Raw genomic sequence first — 24,441 nt, 5'->3', positions numbered from 1 at the left:
ACAGCGCCCGGCTTCTGCCGGACTTCTCCTTCCCCAGAAAAATGCCGGCGCTCCGTGACGCTGACTTAGCTCATTTGGCTAAGCTGCTGGGGCTGCCATCGGCAGAGTTACAACGGCCATCATCCCCAGCCAGCCAGCAGAGCCGCAAGCGGAGGAAAGCTGTTGAGCACCCTCAATCGGGAATTTGGCTCGGAGGGTCCGGCTGCTGCTTCTGACGCGGACTCCGCTCGCGCCCATGCGCGCCAGAAACCCAGCTGGCTGGCCCCAACGGGTTTCGGGTAGAAGCACGGCCTTGAAGGGAAGTGGGTGATCTGGGCGTGACCTTCAAGCAGACTCACCAGATCCAGGAAATAAGGCTTCAGCAGCTTGGCTCCCTTCTCTTAATCGATTCTTGCCTTCTGCATTTTTGCTCCGGACTTGCTGCGGCCTCCCATCTACCCCTTTCCATCTGCCTCGTTTTCACTCGCCAAGGCATCCTGTACCTCATCCGTTCATTTCTAAAGCACCGGGGACACCCCTTCTCCTCTCCTCCCCAGCTCAAACTGAGGGACCCGAGAGTCCCCCCACCCCCGCTCCAGGGTGCTGAGAATAGACGAATGGGTTAACCCCATCCCAACCCCACCCAAGTCTCCCAAATTCTCCTTACAACGCGGCAGTGTGTGTGTGTGTGTGTGTGTGCGTGCGCGCGCGCCAATAAACCAATTTCCACCTTAGTCCTCCCCACCAGCTCTGGGGCCGAACCGGAGCTGGGAAGGAAAGACGGGGAGGAGGGATGGGGGGCAGGGCGGGGCACGGAGGGAGGGGACTCTCCGCCGCCGCTGCTGCCGATTATGTCACATCGATCAGATGCTGCAGCCGAAGCAGTAGGAGCCAGCGAGGCGACAGCAGCGGCCGCGGAGCGAGCGGAAGGGACGGGCGCGGCTCAGGTAGGGGGCACGGTGGACCGCAGAGAGGAGCCGAGCCCCTGCCCTCTCCATCAACCTCCGGGCTGTGGGATGGACGGTCGGATGTGTGTGTGTGTGTGGGGTAGAAAACCGCCCTGGGTGGTTTCTTGGCTGGGAGGTGTGTCTGTCCCCCCCACCCCCCGCCCGTCTTTGTCAGGATCCGAAAAAACACGGACGGTTTCCCTAAATCTGGAAGGGAAGAGAGAATCATGAGGTTCCCAAGGGGGCGCGAATTCTTCTCCTTACGGTTCCCTGGACAGCATCCTCCTCCCCGTTAGGTTTTTCGGTGGCCCCCCTCCGCCGCTGAGAAAAGTTGCGCGGCTGGGTGTGGGGGTGATGAGGATCTGTTTGAATCTAGAGCAACTTAAAGGCTCCGGTATGGTTAGTCGGTTGTCCGTGATTTATTACAGGAAGACACTGAGGAGGAGGGTGGGAGGGAAACGGCCCCCACCCATTTGGCGGGCGGGTGGAGTAGGGGGTCCCCCTCTGCAGAAGCCCTATATGGGAATGCGGGTTCCCGTGTGGAGGATCAGGGGATTAGAGGAGAGATCGGGATCAAAATCAGACAAGTTTCTTAAACCATCTTTCAGATGGAGAATGAGGTGGGGAGCCTTGAAGCAGGGCTGGGAGTGAACTGAAGCTGTGGGCATGAAAGAGATGAGAGGGAGAAAATGCAGAGATATATGTAGCCCTTATGTGTTCAGAATCTGTGCCAAGGAGGAGGATGTGTCAGGGTGAAGGATGTCTGTGCAGGTGCATGTATGTGTTTGGAAGGGGAAAGGCTTATACTAGGAGTAGGAAAGGAGTAAGGCTGTCTGCAGGTTGGGGCATTTGTGGTACATTGGGGAATGGTCTCTCCATGCCATCAAGAGAAGGAGGGAGGAAGAAGAGGAGACCCATCAGTATACGAATGCACCAATGCACCGCAGCAGAGGTGGTGTACGGCAGCGCGCGAGGTGTGTGTGTGAAGAGTACAAGGAGTAGGGAGCTTGGGGTGTGAGAAGCGGAAGCATTGTGTGCTGAGGAAGATACTGTGGGAATTGTGGCCAGCGTGTGGGGCTGAGTTATAGCTGTGGAGTGAGCAGCAGAAGGGTGTGGCAGTTGGATCTGGGCCTAAAGCAGAAAGCTGTTCCATCCAGGAGCACCAGGATGAGATCACCTGCCTTAAGCAGCTGATTTTGGGGGGTGGGCAAGTTGTTCCTGATTTATGTACTAGAATTACAGCGGGGAGAGGGGCGGAGAGAATCTCAGGGGTGCTCTTTGCCCTTGGCAGCACAAGGTTGTGGGCTGTTTGCTATGTTCTGAGGATGCTTCAGGTTGTTGTTTCTTTTAAGTACAGTCTATGTGTGTTTGTATGTGCCGGAGGGCAGGTGTGACATGTCCTGCTGTTCATTTGTATGAGGACTGGTAGCAGTTCTGATGAAGCAGTTCTGGTGAAGCGTTTCCTTCTTTGGAAGGTATTATGTGAAGCTGTTCTGGGACAACGGCAAATGGTTTGGGACAGAAGGATCAGATTCAGAGGGAGATCTGTAAGATGGGGATCAATGTGTACGAGAGTACAGGCTGTGGGCTGAGCTGTGTGTGTTGTTGTTGATACAAGCAATAGGCCCTTTGGGGTGTAATAAATGGGACTTGTGGCTGTGAGGGAATATTCATTGGATGGTTTGTATCTGTAGAGAAGAGCGTGGGGAGGTACCCTGGTGTTTGGAATATTATTGTGCATGCAGAATTGCTGTCCTGTATTAGGGGGGGGGTGGCGAATGGGGCTGAGAATGGAATCCAAGGGTCTGTAATATTTTTCAAGTTTACATGTATTTGCTATGTAGCTATGTGCACAGTGCAACCTGTGTGACTAAAATGTGGGTAAATGACTGGTAAGCTTCTAGATTTTCTGCTTTTTATGGAGTTAGCGCATCATCTTTCATGTTTAAATCAAGTATTTAAATCAAGTATCTTTTGAATATGTCCGGAATGGGTGATAGACATCTAATATTTTTTCCTGTGTGTGTGTATGTGTGTGCATGAAAAAGAGAAGCGGGAAGAGAGGCAGTTTGCATGTAATTAAATGAAGGATGCTATATGGATCCTGACTGCATTATGACATCAAAATGTTCAGCTTTGTTTGGAATCCTTGTGTACACAGGGTATCTGAGAATCATAGTGCCTGTGAAGATATGACTTCAAGGTGGAGAAGTATTAGAATCTGTACCCATACAGGGCAGTCTTCTGGATTGGGTTCTGCAATACTGTGTGTGTGCAACAGGTCTTAGTCCGTGCAAGAGCTTGCCCAGCCAGTCCAAATGGTGCTGGCTGAAGCCTGGAATTTCATCATAAACACTAAGCCAATGACCAAAAGCACTCACCAGGAGAGTGCATTTATTTCACCACTGTGGGCCATCCTTAACTTGCCAGGTTACAGGGACTGAATGAGTGGCCCTTTATTCCTTAAATGCCAGGTCCTGTGAACAAGGGGTTGATAATGCATGAATCTGGTGGCTTTCAATGTATCTCAGACTCTTTACAGAGGTTGTCTGAACAGGATGTTCTTGTATTGTATTTCGGTCATGATCTTTTAGCTTGTAGGTTGTACCCTGTGTGGGTTTTACAGGTAATGCTCTTCTGAAAGGTATGGATGTCTGACCTTGCTGAGGATGATGGAAGCATACATGCAAAATTCTGCTTGTACCTGATCCTGCTTGCCTTTCTTTAAACATTCAGAATTAGAGAGCTTGACTGAATGCCCAGCTCCAGGATCTATTTCATTATGGTAAAGCTACCATTTAAAAAGGGTGCCTTCTATCATGCACAGAGTGCTTTTCCCTTGCCACTGAATCATTGAAGCTGAAAAGAGAGATAAAGAATTGGATTCCAGTGGCTGTAATATTCCAAACAAGCTTTTATTTCAAGAAGGAAGCTATTTCATCTATTTAAAGAACACGGTATGGACAACTCATCACTAATTTTTGATGATGTACCTTTAACACAATCTAAGCCAGGAATTCTTAACCATGGGGGTCAACGGATAGATTTCAGCGGGTCCATGAATTTGGATAGGAAAAAAAATGCAAATTTAATTTCACTAACTTCTAACTGAAATTTAGCTTTTCATCCAATAATGTATGTAGGCAACAAGTAATGTGTAGACTCTAGACTCCAAAAATGCTTAACTTTGTAATACAATCTATGTTAGGGTTTCTCAACCATGGCAACTTTAAGACATGTGGACTTCAACTGCCAGAACAACCTAGCCAGCACATTCCCCATGCTGGCTGGGGAATTCTGGGAGTCGAAGTCCACTCATCTTAAAGTTGCCAAGGTTGAGAAACCCTGATCTATGTATTTTATTTTATGCATTTTTTTGAGAATGGATCTGTAGGTTTCACCAAATGGCTCCTAGATTTATCAGCTTTCATGCTGGGCAAAAAGGGAAGACAAAAATGCATCCCTTCTCTTTTTCCCAAACATCTTGGATTCTCCTTGAATTTCAGTTTGGAGGAAAACCATTAACCATGCTTTAGTGGGGATGTGCCCTTATCAGCAAGGCATTTCTTATTGGGATCTACAATCTGGAATAGTCAGATTGGTGCAGGGTTAGTCCTTCCCTGCCATTTTTATACTTTGGAAAAAAGGACCAGATCAAATCTGTGGAGATTGCTGATATTAGGCAGGCAGAAATGTATGGTCTGGGTGCTAAGATTTTCTGTCATTTGCCTGCTTGGTAGAACAAGGAATAGATCCTGAAGCCCTGACTCAATATGGATAGGTGGGGAGAAGAGGGTTGCTCCCAAATATTGGACTTTTACAAAAGTCCTGCTTATTCAGAAATGATGTGATGGACACAGCATCTGCTGACACCTTCAGTGTTTCAATTTTTAAGGCCCAAACACAGACACTGCAGTAATCAACTGGGTGTTTAGAAAAATGAATGGAAATGAAGGGCATTTTCTGCCCTGAGAGATAATGTGAAACAAGTCCCCAAAGCTGGGTTAATTAAGATGGCTGGGAAATGTATTCTGGAAAGCTGGGACACACTTGTGATTCTGATTTTTTTTATATTCAGTAAAAGGGGAAATCCCTTTTCTCTTTGACTTTTCCTTTTTTTGGTGGGGACAACCTGCTATATTGTTTGATCATTTTGCTGGTTCCCTTATTAGGGAGATGTGCTGTTCAGTTATCCCTTCCATCAGCCTAAAAATAATAACAGAAGAATGTTAATATCCAGGAACATAATTGTGATTTGAGGGTAATCAAAAGTCCACTTGGAGGTTACTGTACTCTAGTTTTTTTCTGCCTCTTTTATTCCAGTGGGGAGGGGGTGCTGGCCTGTGGGTGACCCATTCTCTCACTCTCGTGCCAACTATAGTTAATGATTAAAATGTTCTCTTTCCTGGAAGAACGGAAGCAAAGCCTGTCCCCCCGCCTGTCTCTTTTCCTCCAAGGCCCTGACAAGAGGCAGTGGGGGCTGGTGCTGACGGGGCAGCAGGTGGCAATTGATTTACAGGAGAATCTGTCTTGCTGCTGCTGGTGGGGTGGAGAACAGATAGCTATATGTTGCCGGGCAACAGAGAATTATGGTCTGGCATGTTCCCCATCAATCCGGCTTGTCAATAGCGCTAGTGATAGGATGGAGGGAAGTACCAAGGGCCAACATACCCAGCTGCAGAAATGCCCTCACTTGGGGCTCTCTGCCCTCCTGGTTGTGCCCCCCCTTTCCTTCCTGCAGGTTTGAAAGGCCAGTGGCCCTTTCTCCCTCTTGTTATCTCTGCTCTCCTCTATTCTTCTGCATTAGATCCTGGTCTCTCTTGTTTTCCATGAAGGGCCCTTTGTTCCAAGGAATCTGTTTCCTCTTCCAATGACCACATTGTCCCCAGCTTTGCACTTCCCAGGCCAGCAACTGGAGACTAAGGCTCCCTTTTTCTCCGGGTTTGGGGTTGGGCAGGGGCAGAAGGGAAAGGAAGAGCCTGGGATTCATGGATTTCCAGCTACCTCACAGCCTGGGGTTTCCTTCTGAATGTCTGCTGGGTCGATGCAGCTTTTGAAGCCACCCAGGTCCACGGCTCCACCCAGGCTGCACTTGCACATCCATTAAGTGTAACTGGAGACATCATGACTCATCCTTCTGTCCAGACTTAGACTGCTAATTGGCCTGCCTAGAATCTCCATGACCCCTTCCTCAGCATCTGCAAAATTAAGATTGGAATGGTAAAGGAGAGAGAAAGGATAGGTTCCATGCGTAATGCCTCTCCTGCTTGCCTGTGTCCTTGAACTATATTATAGATAAAAGGGATGTTCCACAGAACTATGATTTTTTTTTACTGTACCTCTCAAAGAAGCTACCAGAGGAATGAGAACTTTTAGCTTCCACTTGCAGATGATACTCCACTGCTTAGGTGCTGGGTCCTTTTCCTATGTGGATAAAATTGTGAGGGCCCTTCTTCTCAGATACTGAGCTGTGTACATGTACTTGCAGTTTGTCCTTGCTTGACCATCCATGATATTCAGATTAGCAGAAAGGCACAAGCCAACTGAAGGGACTTCATGGCTGAAATGGTAGAAATACCTCTACCGCTCTAGGAAATCACCCATTGCTTGGTTGCTGATTCTCTATACCTGATCAAGCAGGAAAACTTTTAAACTGAAAGAGTTGATTAGACTGTTGATGAGCTGGAAATGACTAACATCACAGATAAGTTGGGAAGAGGTGGTGGTAAAAATGAGTATAATTCTTGTGATCTTATTTGCAAAGCTAGGCCCTGCCCTGAAAAAAGGTGGAACAGCTGCAACATGTAGCAGATGTCGTGTGCTATTAAGGAAGGATAGAAAATCTGACCCCATGGGGTACAATGTCCTAGGAAAATCTCCCAGACAGGTCCTCTTGAAATCAATGGCAGTCACAATCTTACACAGCTCTCTTTCACTTCAACAAATCACATTTAGGGGGATTTCCTTGCAGATTGTACCTTGTTTGAATTAGTGCAGGTGTGTATGTGTATGCTTATGTGAGTCAAGATCTTGGGCTGCCATTTTGAAATCTTCATCTCCAAATGTATCTGCCGCATATGAAAATAGGATTCTAGCCAGAATGTAACTGGCTTATCTGATTTGGGAAGATAGAGTGTCACATTTTTTGCTCAAATAATAGCAGAATCCATCCCATTCAACTGGGTACAGATGTCTATAACTCTCCACATCCTGCCCTTTGTTATAATCCTGATTTTTCCAGAAATCAAATTTCTGAAAAAAAAGTGAGTTGATTACAGTATGTGCTGTGGTCAGCACCAGACACCCAAGGCTGTTTGAAATAAACTTATGCTGTAGGCAAATCTTAATTTTGTCTCTACACCTCTGTCTGGCAATATGTATTGGCAGCCACTGAAATCCCTCAGACATCTCCTTGGTTCTTTTCATGCTTCTTTTCATACTTTTTGACCCCAGAGAAATAGTTTGTTTAGAGTAGGTCTCATTTACCCCTTGTACATTTTCCTACTACAACCCCATTTCCCACCTCTTGAGGGCAAATCCACTATTATGGAATAAAAAAAACACAGCTGCATTTCTCCTCCCTCGAGAAGGTGTATGTTTGCAGACAGAGAATTCCTAGCATGAACTGTTAAAATGGATTAGGCACCTATTTCATCTTCCCCATAGATTTCCTGTGACAAGGAAAAAAGTGGGGGAAATGGTAGGATAATACAGGAGGGTTACAAATGGAAGTCAGTATGCCTGAAATTCTTGTAAAATGCTATGACTATATACAAAAGGCTTCCTTTGAAGCACCCCAGGTATTATTTGATGGTTCTTGAGTTAGAAAGGTGTGGGGGGGGAGGGCAGGCAGGTTCCTCCAAAAAAATATTTCTAATCTGCTTGGTTCCCATGTAGTTCTGCAGTCCCAAGCAACTGCTTGTATTACCCATTATGGGTTGGGAACTGGTAGCTTTCCAGGTGCTGTTGAACCACAATTACCAGCATCCTTCTTGATTGGACATGCTGGCTAAGGCTCCTGGGAGCTGTAGTTTCTTTCCCTTTGGAGGGCCAGAAGTTCTCTCTTCCGGATTGCATTAGGCCAGTCCTGCAAAATCTAGCAAACATTCTTCCTATTTGTGGATAAGAGTGCTACCCACATTATATATCACATTAATTCTAAGGTTGACATATCTGTGTACTGTGTTCTGTGTTCAGGGAGACAGGCTATCCTGGAGATAAGAAAATGTGTACTCAACTGTCTGTGAATTTACACAGGGGACAATCAGCTCTCATAGCCATTTAGGATTGTTAATAGTCATGTAGATCAGAAATAAGGAAGCTGGGTGAGTGTTTCTAGAGCGCAATCATCACTTTTTTGCCCTTGCCATTCTCAGTGGTCTCCTTCCACTGTGATGGCCCTAGAACCAAGGATGGACAAGTAGTCAAAAGTCTGGGTAGGTTCTCTCCCTAGATTTTAACAGGGCCTCTGAAAGGAGAGTAGTGGGGTGGGAGCTCGGAGTTTATTTGGAAGCTCTGTAGTCGTTTTGTGGCTTGTGTGCCATCACTACTCTGGAATCTGGGTCCAGAACAATTGGTGCCTTGTTGGGCAGTTGCAGTGTGCTGTTCAATGGACAGCTTGTTGCCCCCAAGTTTCCGCTGCCTTGCCATCGGTCTGACCCAGCCCTAGGGCACCATTTCTACAAAGCAAGCTTGATTTGGAGATCAAGCAGACTGGTGGGATCCCGAACAGAGTTGGTGGAATGTGCCACTGACAAATGGGAAGCAGGACTGGGAAACCGGCCCGAATGGCTAGACACCAGCAGTTTAGTATAGAGGGACAAATAGCAGAGACGGGGCAAGTAAATGGCTGGTTCTTTCTCTTATTCTGTCGCTGGGAGAATCAGGCTCTTCTGGGAAGCAAGATGTGTAGGGGAAAATCCCCCCAAACCCAGTTGATGAGTGGAGACCACCCAATCTGCTTGAGCCAAGTTTACTGAACTGCACAGGGGACAGACCACAAGGTTATGCCCACTGAAGGAGGGTACAAACAACCTTTATATAGTTGTACAATAAATTCTGATTATTAATGATGTTGATATGTCAATCATTGTACTATTTTGACATCCAAGGATTGGATTTACAGGTAGTCCTCACTTACCAACGGTAATTGGGACCAGGAACTCTGTGGTTAAGTGACATGGTTGTAAGTTGAAAAACCACATGACCACGCCGCTTAGTGATGGCAGTTCTGGCTGTCCCAGTTGCTGTTGTTAAGTGAGGACTGTGTGGGTCATTAAGTGAGGACTTCACATGACTGCGACTTCCAATTTTGTGCCGGCTTCCCCATTGACTTTGCTTGTTGGAAGCCGGCAGGGAAGGTCACAAATCATGATCACAAGACTGCGGGATGCTGTAACATAGTAATCGCAAGCCCGGCACCAAGTGCCCAGATCACAATCATGTGACTGTGGGGATACTGCGCTGGCCATAAGTACGAGGTCCAGTAGTAACTATCACTTGTTCAGTGCTGACATAAGTTCAAATGGTTGCTGAACGAGTGGTTGTTAAACAAGGACCGCCTGTATGCTTACCGTGTAAAATATACGGTTAGCAAAGTGAGTATCTGCAAAAGTCAGCTTTTGTGATTACTTACTTCCCCTTTTCCCATCAAAGAGTTGATGCAGTAACACATGAGCTAGCATCTGCAATTTTCTGTGAGCATCCAGGCAAACCAACGGAGCAGTTACTAGACAGGCTAACTTGAGTCTTTAGGGGCCTTGATAGGTTACAGGTTTTGGTTCAGGTGTTAGCATTGGATTTTCTCCTTCAGATGTCCTTCACTGAGTCTTTTTTTCTAGAACTAGCAGGCCCATTCCAAGCCTGCATTGTATCTTCACAAGGTCAGGATAGAAAACAGGGAGCATACCCAAGAAAAGACCAAATAAAACTCCAAATGATGTTTTGAAAGTGGCTAAAACATACTCTTGGTATACTTAGGATCTTTACAATGCATGTCTCTCTTGGAAACCGAAGACATGTGGGTTCAGCATCATGTATCACGTGGTACTATTCATTTAGCTGCAAACTCCAGAGTTGGTGAATAAGAACTTGCTTTCAAAAATACAAGCTCCAAACTTGCTAATGATTATGGTGTCTGTGCCGTGTATAATATGCAAACTCTAATTACTTTTGAATTAATAATAATCTTGCAGAACTTGGCCTTCATGTTTCCATTTTACAGATTTATTTGTACAGGTTTTATAGCCCACCCAATATAAAAGACTGGGTACGTTACAATGGGTTAAAATTAAAAACACAACAACAGGAATAAATCAAGATTAAAATAAATAAAATAAAATAAAATAAATAAGTGTTCTCCTAAGATGGATGCCTTCCCTTAAGGTGAGGGATTGATGCCAGTAAATCAGTCTTGATCAAGAGGGATGGGGATCCAGCTTTCAAAGTGCCATATTTGTCGGGTAGTCTCTACCCACAACTGGCAAGAGAATCTCATAAGATTGTCCTGCCTTAATATGCCATGTTTTGAAATACCAGTGATATGTCAGTATTTTGAGGTCAGAGAACCCACTCGGACCATCAGTCTCAGATGGATGGTAGGGTAGGGTAGAGTAGAGTAGGGTGGGAGGGAGTTCTGAATTCACAGTTGTGGATAGGATCATGGAACTTATTCTCAATTAAATAAATGCATATTGAAGCAGGGTAGGGAGCACACAACGGATCCACCCTTTTAAGTTCTATCTGGTTTGAGGCAGTTGAGGCAGTTGGGAGTGCAAAGAAAGTTGAATGTGTTTGGGGGATGATATTCATCCACTTTGAATGACCTTGAGCATTCACGCTAGATCTCACTGGACATCTGTTCTCAGAGCTTGGAGTGAAGCAGACTGGCAGTGGAGAAGACCAAAGGGTTAGGAAGCCAAATACTCGCTTGTTGCACGCAATCACTTTGGCCAACAACCCCGTAACCCTGAGCTTTTTACTCTTTCCAGCTCAATGGAATGTGAAAGAACTTGTGACATTGTCCATCTGTTGGTCGGAAGGATAACTCTCCACAAAGTGACTAGAATGGGGCCAAATTTGCTGAGGTGGGAGAAGCCAGGAAAAGAAAAAATGGGTTTGAAAATGGGCTGTATCCAACTTGGGGATGAGCCAAAAAAAAAAAAAATCTAGACACGCCCCCCCCCCCCCAGCTACCCAACGGGAGAGGCAGTTGGACCGCAGCTCAGAACGCTGCTATGTCCCTCTCCCTCCTCACTCCTGGTGGCACGACCCAGCGCAGAGCATATACAAACACACAGCTGCAACATGTCGGGAAAGCAGAAACACATACGCAAAAACAACTCATTATTTCATTACACAGAAAAAAACACATAAATCTACTGAGGCCATGGCTCAGAAAAAGGGTTGAAAGAATTCGAGAAGGCACGCCCTGCGTGCTTTTCCCCAACTTGCTTGCTTCTCGAGGCCTAATTTTTTTTTTTAAGAAATGGAAAGATGCTTGCCACATTCCTAAAGTCACCCAAAAGTTGATTAAAAATCAAAATCAAATAATAATTTTACAGGTTTCAGGAGGAACCTAAATAATTTATTTAGGTTCCTCCTGAAACCACTACATTCCAGAATGATTTAGGTTCAGCCCAAACTGCAAAAAGTGTTTTAAATAATTAAACTAAGAAACCTCAGAATGTTTTCTTCTCTATCTTGATTGAAAAATACAAATATTTCAGCATCCAATAATGGAGAATATATGTAGCTCTGGACTGAACTGTTGGGTTCTTGGTGTTCTCCAAGTTTGGTTGTTTTCCTGCAGATGTTTCATTACCAGGCTAGGTAACACCAACAGTGCATGGCAGAGTGGTGTGGAAACTCATTTGTTATAAAAATAAAGTGTCCAGAACTGATGCATTTATTTATTTTTAACCCATCTCCCCTCTGACAAGTAACTCAAGATGGTGTCAGTAAATCTCTCCCTGTTTTATTCTTACAATAAAAATGAGAGGTAGATAACACTAAGAATTGTTGACTGACTTAAAGTCACTTCTGGCAAAAGCCTTGCAGCGGAGTGAGGATTTGAACCCTGGCTTCCCAGTTCTATTCCAATGCTAACCGGTGGTACAGCGAAGTAATTTTCCAGTCTAGCCTTTAGGTTGCCCTATAGATGAAAATAAGGATGACTTCACCATCTTCAGGATGGAGTAAGTGAGCCCTGTTGTATTTGGGGCACTCCTCAGTCTGACAGACAAGATTCAGGATGTCTGTCTTTCAAAGTTTCAAAGCATCTCTGATGGAGTGGGTGTAACAGGATTAATAAGGTGAGGGATGAGCATTTTGCAGGAGGTCTTAAAGAAGAGGAACTTTCAGCCATGCTCTTTTTCTTACTTCTGAATTCTGTCCTGTAACTAGTCATCACAGAGAGAAGCCTTCTCCAATGTGGCTCCCCACAGCTACATTTCCCATCATCTGCAGGACAGAAGATAATGAGAATTGTGTGGAAAGCAAAATATACTGGGGAAAGCTGCTGCAGAGAATGGTTAGGATACAAAGGGGCAGGGTGGGGTGCATGTACCAACAGGAGATCTTTGGAAGGAGGAGAACCATTGGCAGCTTTGTGGCTCAGTTCCCCCTGCCCCCAGATGGAAGGATTGGCCATAGAAATGGAAAGGGTGACACCAGTCCCCCAGTGAGAATTATAAGGGCCACCTGTTAAGATTCAGAGACACTGTTTCTTTCCACCCCCACCCCATAATCAGGGCCTTCTTTTCTCTTGATATTTTTTCCCCTTCCTTGTTGGGATTTGCATGTTTTCTTTTGCAAATGAGGTCAATGGAGGGAAGAGAGGCAGAGATGGTTAACCCTTTATTCTTCAATGGAAGGACAGGTCTTTGTGTACTTGGGATCTCGGCTGTTTTTGTTGTCACTGTTGAGAAAAATCAGTGGAAGAACTGGGAATTGGGGGCCCAGGTGCTTCTGTTTCTGCTTCTGGAAAAGGTGTGTGTGTGTGTGTGTAATGTGTATGTGTTGGGGGATTTACTGGTTAGAGCAGGTTGGAGCAGAAGCCAGTTCTCTTGGGTTTTATTTTCCTGAGAGCAGTAAGATTGTGCCTCCTCCCAGCTTCTCCCTCTCCTTTGTGCATGTCTGCATGTGAATTTGTGACTGTATGAATACATGTATGTGGGTGGGTTGGTAGGCAGAGTCTTGAAGGCTTGTTAGCTTATCTGTGCCCATGGTTACCATAGAGACCATAGATTAGCGTAGACCTATAGTAGGTCCATCAAGAAAGTTGGCCCTGAGCTGAGGATACAGAGTTATATCACATACTTGCAAATCTACACCCAGCCCAGAATGATGTGTATGCACCACTGGGACAATGTGCTCCCCCTCTGCTTCAATGTACACAAGGAGTGGAGTCTGACTTCAGTGGACCTAAAGGAGTGTGCCAAGGAAGGGCATGATCTGACCAGAGCTCCAAGCTTGTGTCCTGTACCGAATAACCTGAAGGGGAGTTCTTGGTGCTCTCTTAGCTTGGTTGTTTGCTTGCAGACATTTCATTACCCAACTAGGTAACACCACTCCACAGTTCAACCCTGAGCTACAGATATTCTCTTCTATTGTAACCTGAAGTACCTGTTTCTGACAACAATAAAGAAATCCCCAGAAGATGGTCTTCCTTCGAAGCAAGATGAAGTGGCCCTCCAGGTAGTAAGCATTGGCTGTGAGTAACCATAAACCAGCAAATTTAATGAGCCCGACTTTCTCTTGGGCATGTTGCGTTGAAATGAATGGCAGAGAAAAACAACTCAGCTTGTGTGCAGCTGATCTTTAATTTAATGGGGTTGGTAGAGAAGAATGGCATGGCAGAATGTGCCTTAAATGAAGTAGTGGGAAATGAGACTGTTGAGGTTTTTTGCTACAGGCATCAGACCACATTGGGCCAGCCCCAGGAATCTCCCACGCTTCCCAAAATAGGCTCTTGAAAACATGCACTGCCCGGAATATTTGGCCCAGACTCCCAATCGAGAGCCTTTGTGAAAACGGGAACAACAGTGATGTTTCAAAGCCTTGGACAGCTCTGGCTTCAATTGCTTTCTTTCAGTCCCAGTTCTCCTCCAGGAAGATGGGGAGGAGATAACCCAGTACCCTGTTAGTCTGCAGTGAGATAAAAGTCAATTCAGACAGCCAGAACAATCCTGTGGGATCTGAAGATTTCTTAGGGTGAACAGGGGAAGAGAGACTTCAAGTTTTGGGATTTTTAAAAGAATCCTGAAGTCCACTGACTGAAGCCAGAATAGTGACTTGGTGGAAGAAAATATCAACAAACTTGCATATGAAAATGCCCCAAGCATCTTAGTTTCTTATGCCTGATAAATGTAGGCTTGTCCTTCAATACCTCTTGCCTCGCAGGAAGCCTGTCTTCTGGGGTTTTCTTCATTGCTGTCAGAAACAGGTACTTTGGGTCACTTAGTATGTGATAGAAGCTTGGAGCTCTGGTCAGATCATGCCCTTCCTTGGCACACTCCCTTAGGTCCACTGAAGTCAGACTCCACTCCTTGTGCACATTGAAGCGGAGGGGGAGCACATTGTCCCAGTGGCGCATACACATCATTCTGGGCTGGGTGTAGATTTGCAAGTAATGTGATATAATTGTACATCCTCAGCTCAGGGCCAACTTTCTCACAGGACCTACTATACTGTAGATCTATGCCAATTTATGGTCTCCATGGTAACCATGGGCACAGATAAGCTACCAGGCCTTCAAGACTCTGCCCACCAATCCACCCACATACATACATTTTTAAATTTCTTTTTCTAAACATTTTCTACATACACATTAACAAAACAATATTTAAACTTAAAAGAGAAGAACGACAATCCCACACAAACTAAAAGTATGAACTAAGAAAAAAAACCCCACACATACATACATGCTTTCATACAATCACAATTTCGCATGCAGTCATGCACAAAGGAGAAGGAAGAGCCGGAAAGGAGGTAGGATCCTTATTGCTTGCAGGAAAATAAAATACAGTATATAGGCATGGATGCATTGTATAGCTTGGGCCTAGTTATTATCCAGCAGCCTCAGCTGCTCAACTGTAAAATGGGTATCTGAGTAATTTCTTTTATAGGGATAACTATGAGAATAAAGATTCAGATTTTTAATGCCTAGGAAAAGTCTTTTGAGGAGGGCAATGTTATGGTTAAGAATTATGTTCTCTTGGGAAAATGTTTTTTTATGCTTGCATCTGTACTGAAGATAGTCAGAAATCACTCTTTTTTCTCTCTCTCTTTTTTGTTTCTGCACTTTTAAGTTTGTTCTTTTTTTGTTCTTTCTTCTTTCTTCAAGTTTTCTCTATTCTTATGTTTTACTTACATTCTGAAATTTAATAAAGGTTCTTTTTTTAAAAAAGAAAAGAATTTCAAAGAAAGAAAGGCTGAAAAAAGGAACAAAAACATCCAGGACATATATTCACCAACACACATACATGCATGAAAATTGTACAATAAACATGTCAATGAATGGAGGCCATAATTCATTGTAATTATCCATGGCTAATCTATATTGATAAGCTATTGGTTTGTAAATTGCTGGCAACATCAATTCTGCAGGCCATGCGTAGTTGAAACCATGTGTTTACCTTTCCAATGCCAAACAGTTCTTTTAGCTGTAAGCAGGGTACTGAAAATCCATTTTCTTTGTCCGGATGTCAGCTTCCATGCTCTCCTGGGAAAACTATCTCTCTCTCTCTCTCTCTCTCTCTCTCTCTCTCTCTCTCTCTCTCTCTCTCTTGGGAAAACCTGAAGAGGTCTTAAGCTGGCAATTGGGAAGATTAAAGGCAAAAACAGGTGGGATAGAAATCAAACATAAACATATGTATCTACCTTTACTCATACATTTCCATCCATTAAGCAGGTCCAGCCCATACCCAGCTTAGATGTCTGTGCGTGCAGTGGCAGGGCTCTGCTGAGCCATCTGTAAGCATGGCAATGACTGTGATTGTCCAATCTCAACAGAGTAAAAATATGATTAAAATAAGCCAATGTGATGCAGACACCTGATGGATCAGGTGGATATAGGGTGTAAATGAGACTAGGCTTCAAATCTCTCCCCAGTCTTCAGATTCAATGGAAAAAGATCCGAGACAAGTCCTTTTTCTCAGGGCCTTTCCCTACTTGCACCTAAATATGGCACAAACATGTCCTGACGACATCTTTTTTCTTTTGTGAACTCATGACATTGTGTTTATCTTATTCCCAGCCCATGAGTGAGACAGGCTTAAAATTGTTCTTGGCTGAACCAGGGTTAAAATCGTATTTTCCTCTTTATACTGACACCATCTAGGAGCACACATGTGTTACGTAAAATCTTTTAGGCTTTGTCACCTCTTTTATTTTGGTGATAATTGGAAGCAATAGAGGTAGAATGGGGATCAGCAATGGAGACAGCCAGTTTTGTGCTGGTATAATTTTTGACTGACTCAAGGAAGGATGGAAAGCAATTTAACTCAGCCATGGGGAAAGGCCCTCTGAGTGTTTTCATATATGAAGCTTCACTTATGTTCAGATGCAGGATGTAGTAGTGGCTAAAAGAGGCAGCTACAGATGAGGAAGTTTAGCATGTGACCCTTGTTTCTGCCATTAATTCATTAGGTGGCCTTAGGCTTAAAGTACAGGTAGTCCTCATTTAGCAACCACAATTGTGACTGGCAACTTGGTCATTAAATGAAGCAGTTGCTAAGTGAAACTGCAATTGTGCTTATGATCTTACTTCAGCTTTCCTTTGCTTTACAAACCTGTGGAGGTTGTAAATCTGAGGATTGGTCATAAAGTTACTTTTTCATTGCTAATCGAGGCAGTCGCTAAACGAGTTCTACCTGTAAGACATTTTCTGTTAGCTTCAGGCCCTCATCAGCAATATGATAAGTTATTGGTTCATAAGCTGCTGGTAACATCAATTCTGCAGTCCACTCTATAGTTGGGGCCAGTAGTACTGATTTGCTGTATACTTGAAACTGTAAGATCAGCAACCTCCTCTAATCAGTTGACCTCCAGATGTGTTGGGATTTCAACTCCCAGAATTCTGACCACATAGCCAACACAATGGAATTTACAGTCTAATAAGTGGCTTGCTGCACAATCTTAAGATTTTCTATGTCCCATTTAAGTGGATTTATGCAAAGCACTGTATCCTGAAATGAAGCAAGTATAGTACAGTAAATATCAGTAGTACAGATGCTTATAAAAATCCTTGTGTAGAGATGATATAGTTGGAATGCGAAAGCCTGGGCTAAAATCATCATTACAGATCCTTGTTTAGTGACTGCCTCATTTAGTGACCATTTGCAGTTACAACAGTAATGAAAAAGTAACTTTACAACCAATCCTCTCATTTACGACCTTCGCAGGTCTGTAAACCAAAGGAAAGCTGAAGTAAGATCATAAACACAGGTGCGGTTTCACTTAATGACCACTTCACTTAACAAATTTGTTGCTGGTCCCAATTGTGGTTGCTAAACGAGGACTACCTGTACCAATAATTGTAAAACATAACGACGCATCAACCAACCAATCTTGTTTTAGCTTTGTGTGCTGTAAAAACTCAGCCTGTATGGTTAGTTTATGATTTAGCATGCCACGTGAATCCAGAAAATGTGACTAATGGAGTACACCATGATTAAGTTACCCATTTGTAAGTGGATTGTGCAAATACAGACAATTGCAAAACTCACTGGATGGATTTGGCTGTGTAATTCACTCTCTCATTGTGAGAATAACACAGGCAGACTTGAAGTCCTGTGCTTTACCCTAAGCCAGTGTTTCTCAACCTTGGCAACTCTAATGTGTGGACTTCAAGCTGGCTGGGGAATTCTGGGAATTGAAGTCCACACACCGTAGAGTTGCCAAGGCTCAGAAACCCTGCCCTAAGCTCTTGAGACAAAAGATTCTAATACGATCATTATAGATAACAAATAAACCATACCAACCTAGTCCAGAGAACTTACAGTGGTGTTAGAAATGTTACATCTGGAAGGCTAAATACTAAAATCTCTAAATTGAAAGCATCTCCAAGCCTACAATGGATTTTCAATACCTTGTGCAGAATTGTGGAATCAGAGAACCTAGAATCAAAGAATTAGAAAGGTTCTTAGGGGTTCTGCAATCCCATCACCTGCTGAAAGAGTAGGGGAATTCACCCACTTACTAGAGGTAATTGGTTGCACCATGTATTCCCTGATAATTAATTAAAATACAATTGCTAATACATTTGCATCCCCCATGGCTTAGAACAACAACAACAAAAAGGAGGCAGTGGGGGGCAAGATCTTTTTTTTTTATTGCTCTCTTTGTGAGAAACTCATTGAGACCGAATGATTAGAGTGGTAATTGCTATGTATTAAAAGCAGGGAGCCTTGGACAATCTCAATCTGCATTACGATCATTGTTTGCAGGTAGTTAACCTGAGTATTTTAAGTGGTGAGCATAGCAGCTAGGCTATTGTTGTTGGTGAAGGCAGTGATTTTAGGATGGAGGGAGGTGAAAGCAGGAACGTGTTTGCCTTGACACCTAATGTCTGAAATCCCACCCTTTGCCATGAGCAAATCTGAACACTGAGATGAATGGTTTATGATTCCCGCTGACCTTTTTTAAAAAATACTGAAACCATGACTAAACCTCCCAGTGAAAGTGCAGGAGACTCCGCTAATTCAAAAAGATGGGAAGTGCACGGCTTGATGGAAATTAAAAAGATGCTAAATATATCCTCTAGAGGGCATCAGGGCTGATAATAGTAAATCAGCTAATTTAGAAGGAGAAATAACACTGGTCCTGGGGATAGATTATTTTCATCTCTTCATTTCTCACCATGTTACAGTGGGACCAGACAGAGTTACTCTCCAAAGTTTGCTCTTCCTTCTATGAAGAAGCAATAGCTTCTGTTTTATTAAGTTGTACAAAATAAGTAGTTTAATAAGCCTTAGTCAGTAGGCTGGTCTATATGTTGTTGCCTATTTCAGCTAGATGAGACTCCGCTATCTTCATAACTGGAAATCTAGATGGCATCTGGGATGCTGTGCATGAAAATCCTATCTTAGCACATGCTGTGAGTCCAGCTTTGGGACTTTGTTTGGTCTGGCTTTGTTTTGTTTTGTTTTTTTACGGTATTTTGTTAATACTCTAATTGACATATAGATAAATAAAAGACAACTATTTGATCAATCCACTTGAAATGAGGTAATTTCTACTGATAGTCTTAATTAAAAGGATTTTTTTTCTCCTATGGGGATTTTGCCTCTAATACAATTTTTCAAAGGAAGGTCTAAAAGAAGGTCTAAATGCACTGGTATTTTCGCTCCCCAAAAGATCTCCAGGCACTTGATCAGGGCCTGTCGTACAATCTCCCCTCCTTTAGGTTCCCTCTGCCCTCTCTCTTTTCCTAGTTCCTGTCATGGGAGCTTTTGACAAGGCTTGCGGTCTCTTTCATTAATTCCCCTGCTTCCAGGATGGAAATATGAAAGGGAAAGGAAATATGAAAAGGTTAAAGAGAGGGCTGCAATAGGTGGAGAAGGGCTGGCCCAGCAAAAATAATGGGGAATAAGGAGGTGGATGGTGCTGAAGTGGTTGTGCATGATTTGAATAAATGACTGGAGTGTGTGTTAGCTGATGCAGGTAGAAGATCCAGTTGGATGCCCATGAACATCTAAAAACAATAAACAGATTCTGTCTGAATGATGAGCTTAGGGCCAGTTGATTCTGAGGATTTCTTGCCAAACAGGCTCAAAGAATTGGAACTGCTGAAATATGATCTACTCCCTCCCCATTATTTTAGTGAAGTGGCTTTTAGAGCTGCCTCCATTCTGTAAACCAGAACTGTCTTTTGTTTCACCCTGCTGGCCATTGGTGGTATCCTCAGCAGCCTGAGATGCTGGGCTGACCTTGCTTACAATGGGCCATTCCATGTGTTCTGTTAATCTTAACCCTTTAAATAGCATCACATAATCTAAATACCCTGAGAGTAAATATGTGGCTTCGGTTGTAGTGCCAATGCTGCCTAGGAAGATCATGACTTTCATAAACCTGTGCTGGGGCATATGAGTCCTTTTTGTGAACTGGGTCTTTTTGCATCAATTGAAAGCATTGGAAGCATCAGTTGCAGCATTATCTCTTGGGCTTTGAGCAGTGAAGCCTAGTGTTGATGGGCTGAGAATGCTGCCAAGCTTAGTCAGCTATTTCAATTGGCAGTGTATAAATTGAGAATTCAGTTGCTGCCCCAGAAACTTGCTGTGAAAGTCTATAGGGTGAAGATATGTTTTCATGAAGCCTAAGCCCTAGGCTTGGGCTAGAAATCCAAGTTCTAACAATAGACCATGATTGTTTTTCTTCTGTGCCACCATGAGAGCCGGAAGCATGATTTTTTTTTAGCAAATGAACAATGAACCCTGGGAATTTCAGAGTTGTGCTGAGTAGCATATTTATGCCCCATTGGCTCCCTTGGTTGTTGATCTTTTTCAGTTGGAAGATTTGATTATTTAAGTCAGCTGCCTTTAGGTTGTTTGTGAACAGAGCATAGTAAACATGAGAGATTATTTGTCTGTTAAGGGCTGGTGTAATCTGAATATTTCTAGTTCAAGTCTTCTGTCATCCACGAATCCATTACAGTTACTAAATGCCTAAATTCTAATTATAGGGATAATAATACTGACCTTCCTCAGGTGGCTATTGCAAAGATTGATTGATGATGTGCCATCAAGTCAGTGTTGACTTTTAGCGACCACATAGTTGATTTTCTCCCTAATGATCTGTCCTTAACCTGAGATAACATATAAAACAATCATACCCAAATTGATCCACTAAAAAATAGTTCAGTAGTATTTTTGGAGCCAACCAAAAAGGTTTTTTATTTCCCAGAATTCTGCTTCAGGCATCAGGTTCTAAAAACAAGGGTCTGTGAAGAAGCAAACAAATACCCAAAACTAGACCAAATCTTTCAACCACACAGTCTCAGTTCACAATCAGGCTAATTAAAATTTGTAGATTAATTACCATTGCTAGTGGGAGGCATCATTGATGTGAATTTACACCTTGCATTAAATCAGTGGCAGTTGACAACCAGAAAACAAGGTTTGTTGGGTGGGTTCCACCACTGTGCTTCAAGTGAAGAGTCCCTCTTTTGAGGGAGATGGGCAGTGATGAAATTTGAAAGATAAATAAATAAATAAAAGTTCTGTAATTTGAGGGTGCATTGTTTGCATGGCCTAGTTCTTTAGAAGTCAACCCTAATATGAACTCTCCTGATCTTTCTGTTAGCAGATGCTGGGAAAGCCTTTAGCCCAGGAGAGGTCAAAAAAGTCACACACCAAGCATTTCTATAAAAATAATTTATTTACAGAAACCAAAACAAAAGCAAAACATATTTAAAGGACTTAGCTCCCTTTTGGAGCAAGCCTTGCTTGGCTACATTGCCGGCAGAGAAAAAAGAGGAAGAAACAAGACTGGGCAGGATTCCTCCCCCCAGGCAATTTGCATGAAGCACGTGAGAGGAGACAATCAAATACAACCTCTTCACCCGGCCAAAATGATTAGGTACAATAGCAGTCTTAATCGTTAGTAGGAAAACCTCAACACTTTCCACTAACAAAGGGGTTAGCATTCTGCTACTTTCCTGAGCATCTTGTTTTTGAGATATTTTTTACCCCCCCCTCTAAAAAAAACCCCAACATTAAATGACATGGCAAATGTTTCGGATTTGACTAAAGAAAGTACTGCACAATTACTGCATGGTTTGTTGCTTCCAGGCACAACGTTTACCCTATTTGAAAATGGCTTTTTGAAAACCCATCACAGAATGGAATAGTGTACTGGGGCTATTAGCACAATAACCAAACTGAATAAAATGGAAACACCACACTCAGAGGGACATGGCCGCTGATGCTTACCAATTATGTGCTGGGCAATTAAGAAGGGGGCAGTCATGCCTGTTGGGCTCAGGGCATCCGGTTGCCTCTTCTGGAATCAAAATGCTGAGTGTGTCTGCTTCTTGAGCTAATCCTGTACCTGGAAGAAGGCTCTCCCAAACTGACACTCTCCAGATGCATTACGCTGGAGAATCTAGTGCATCTGGAGAGTGTCCATAATTCCTAGCCTCCTCTAGCCAAACTCTCTGATATTACCATTAATTATGATTTCTTTTTATTTATATCATGATTTCTCCTGAACGAGCTGAAATGCTTAAAGAACATTTAGAATTCTGTAGCAAAAGCTCCCTTCCCAACACTAAGTGTTTGCTTGACACTTTTTCTGGGTAAAGTAGATGAAAAGGCTTAGAGAACTGGGAAACTTGCACACTTTTGGGGGGTTTGTCTAGTCAAGAGATGTTTTGGCAGGGGGCAATATCTGGCTGGCTTTGTCTGAAGCAGGGTTGGGCCGGGTATTTGGAGGAGAGATGTCCAGAGACTACCAAGCTGGTAAGCTAGACTGGGAAGTGGGGGAAAAAAGCATCTTAGAGCCAGTTTGGTCTAGTGGTGAAGGCACCTGACTAAAAACCAGGAGTCCGTGAGTTTTAGTCCGGCCTTAGGCGTGAAAGCCTTCTGGGTGACCTTGGGCCAGTCACTGTCTCTCAGCCCAACTCACCTCATAGGGTTGTTGTGAGAAAAATAGGAGGAGGAAGGAGTATGAGGTATGATCGCTGCCTTGAGTTATTTATAAATATAATAAAGGCAGGATAGAAAATAAATCAATCAATCTCAGAAATGGCAGACCACTTCTGTATTTTGTATGAAATCTTCAGGACTCAAGATCACCTTGAAGGAGATTTTAATTTCTGGTAAAGATATGGTTGTACTGGATTTTTCTCAGAGCCTAACATAGTTATCCCTGGGCTTTTGGGAAGTATACCCAGTTTCTCCAGTTCTGTCCTGTGATTTGAATGGGCAGAAGATTAGAATTGTTTCCCTTTTCTACCACCTATGATTTCCTCCTGCCCCAGTCCCCAGTTTGTTTGTGTTGCCTTGACCTTCCTTGGAAGGCTAATCAGAATTCTAGCCTGTCCCCTGGGGGGTTTCCCCCTTCCCCCAAGCCCTGGCTGACAGGTTGCTATCTCCCTTCCCCCTCCCTCTTAAATAATTCAGCTCCCTGTAGCTGCCCCTTGGCTCCATCTGCATCCTGGTTGCTGTTCTCTGGGTCCCTGCCGTGCTAACAACATAAGCTCCTCGCTTGGTAATTGCCAGATGAATAGAGGAAGATCATGGGGGACACCAGAGGGAAATGGAGGTGGCAGGAGGTGGCTCTGGTGCAGGAATGCCATCCATCTGTATTATCCTCTGGATTAATGGAATCCAGGGAAAGTGCTGCTCCCTGGGTCTGTACATGGAAAGTGTGAATACAAATCACCTTTTACCTACTGGTAATCTGGGATGGTGTGCTTATTAACCATTCACAAGCTGTTTGTCTTCATTGTTTTGTGCATCAGGGAGGGGAATTTTACCAACATTCTGTTCTTGCTCATCCTTTCTGAGGTGGTAAAGGAGGGAAGTATAGTTTCTACTGCTGACCAGAGTAATCCAGGCAAAGAGAATTAGCAAATGATTGAGTGCCCACCATGACAATATGGTGTATGGTTAGGGATGTACACTGGAAATGGGCAAGGCTGCTTCGTTGCATTCCAGATAGTTGGGCGATCCCTGGAATGGAATGGATGAATGATTGAATTATGTTTCAGTGGTAGTGTGGAATGTGAAATTTTGGAAAGGATTCCAGAGTGCAGTCTAGACATGTGCAGGAAAGCTGAAAACATGTCCACCTGATGATCCAGGCTGGGCTATGACACTCTGCATGACTTGAGGACATCCAGAATAGATAGAAATGGGTATAAACAGCAGTTTTCCACACTGAAGGCTTTTGAGCCTGAAGCTGACACATTGAAGACACCCCCCCCAAGATATAGCTTATGTGATCCAAGGGTTCCAGCATAGTGAGAGATAGATTACAACATTGTCCTTCCATATCTATGGCCTCAGTCATACAGTGCAACCTCTAGCATAACCAGGGCTGTTCCTGAGTTGTATTGGATCATCTGTCATGCTGGCTATGGAATTCTGGGAGTTGAAGTCCATACATCTTAAAGTTGTTGAGGTTGAGAAACACTGATGTAGATCCTATATTAACACAGAAACTGTACTGCATGGAAAGAGAGGCTCCCTCAGAGAACTTTCAAGCAGGATATCTTCAGCTCCAGTGCAATTCACTTTAAGCAATTACTACTCCTAAATGGGGGTGGGCCTCCTAATGGAAAATTTCACCCCTCCATTCTGGGGCTACCAGTATGAGAAATATTGAATTTCTAAGATAAGGGCAATTTTGCTGTTTGCATTAGAAAAACAATAACCATGCAGATAGACAATTTCATTCAGATATACAGATAACCTTAAACAAGAATCAGCTGAGGTACTCAGTGGATCAATCTCTTGATGTCCTTCAGAGAGGCTTGCTCAGAGCTAGCAGGTATTACAGAACAGACTGAGTA

The 24,441-nt window shown here is 43.7% G+C and overlaps 1 protein-coding gene across 1 annotated transcript in view; it reads left to right on the top strand.

Moving 5' to 3' along the window:
• Positions 1-830: 830 nt before the first annotated feature.
• The window catches only part of L1CAM (L1 cell adhesion molecule), a 99,042-nt gene continuing 75,431 nt past the window's right edge, over positions 831-24,441 (top strand). The window contains 1 exon segment of the mRNA XM_063293000.1: positions 831-1,009. Within this exon segment, the coding sequence (XP_063149070.1) occupies positions 831-1,009 (179 nt within the window).

Source organism: Candoia aspera, chromosome 2 (assembly GCF_035149785.1).
Source record: "Candoia aspera isolate rCanAsp1 chromosome 2, rCanAsp1.hap2, whole genome shotgun sequence".
In the NCBI taxonomy this organism is placed as follows: Eukaryota; Metazoa; Chordata; class Lepidosauria; order Squamata; family Boidae; genus Candoia; species Candoia aspera.
This window is presented reverse-complemented; position numbering and strand designations above follow the sequence as displayed.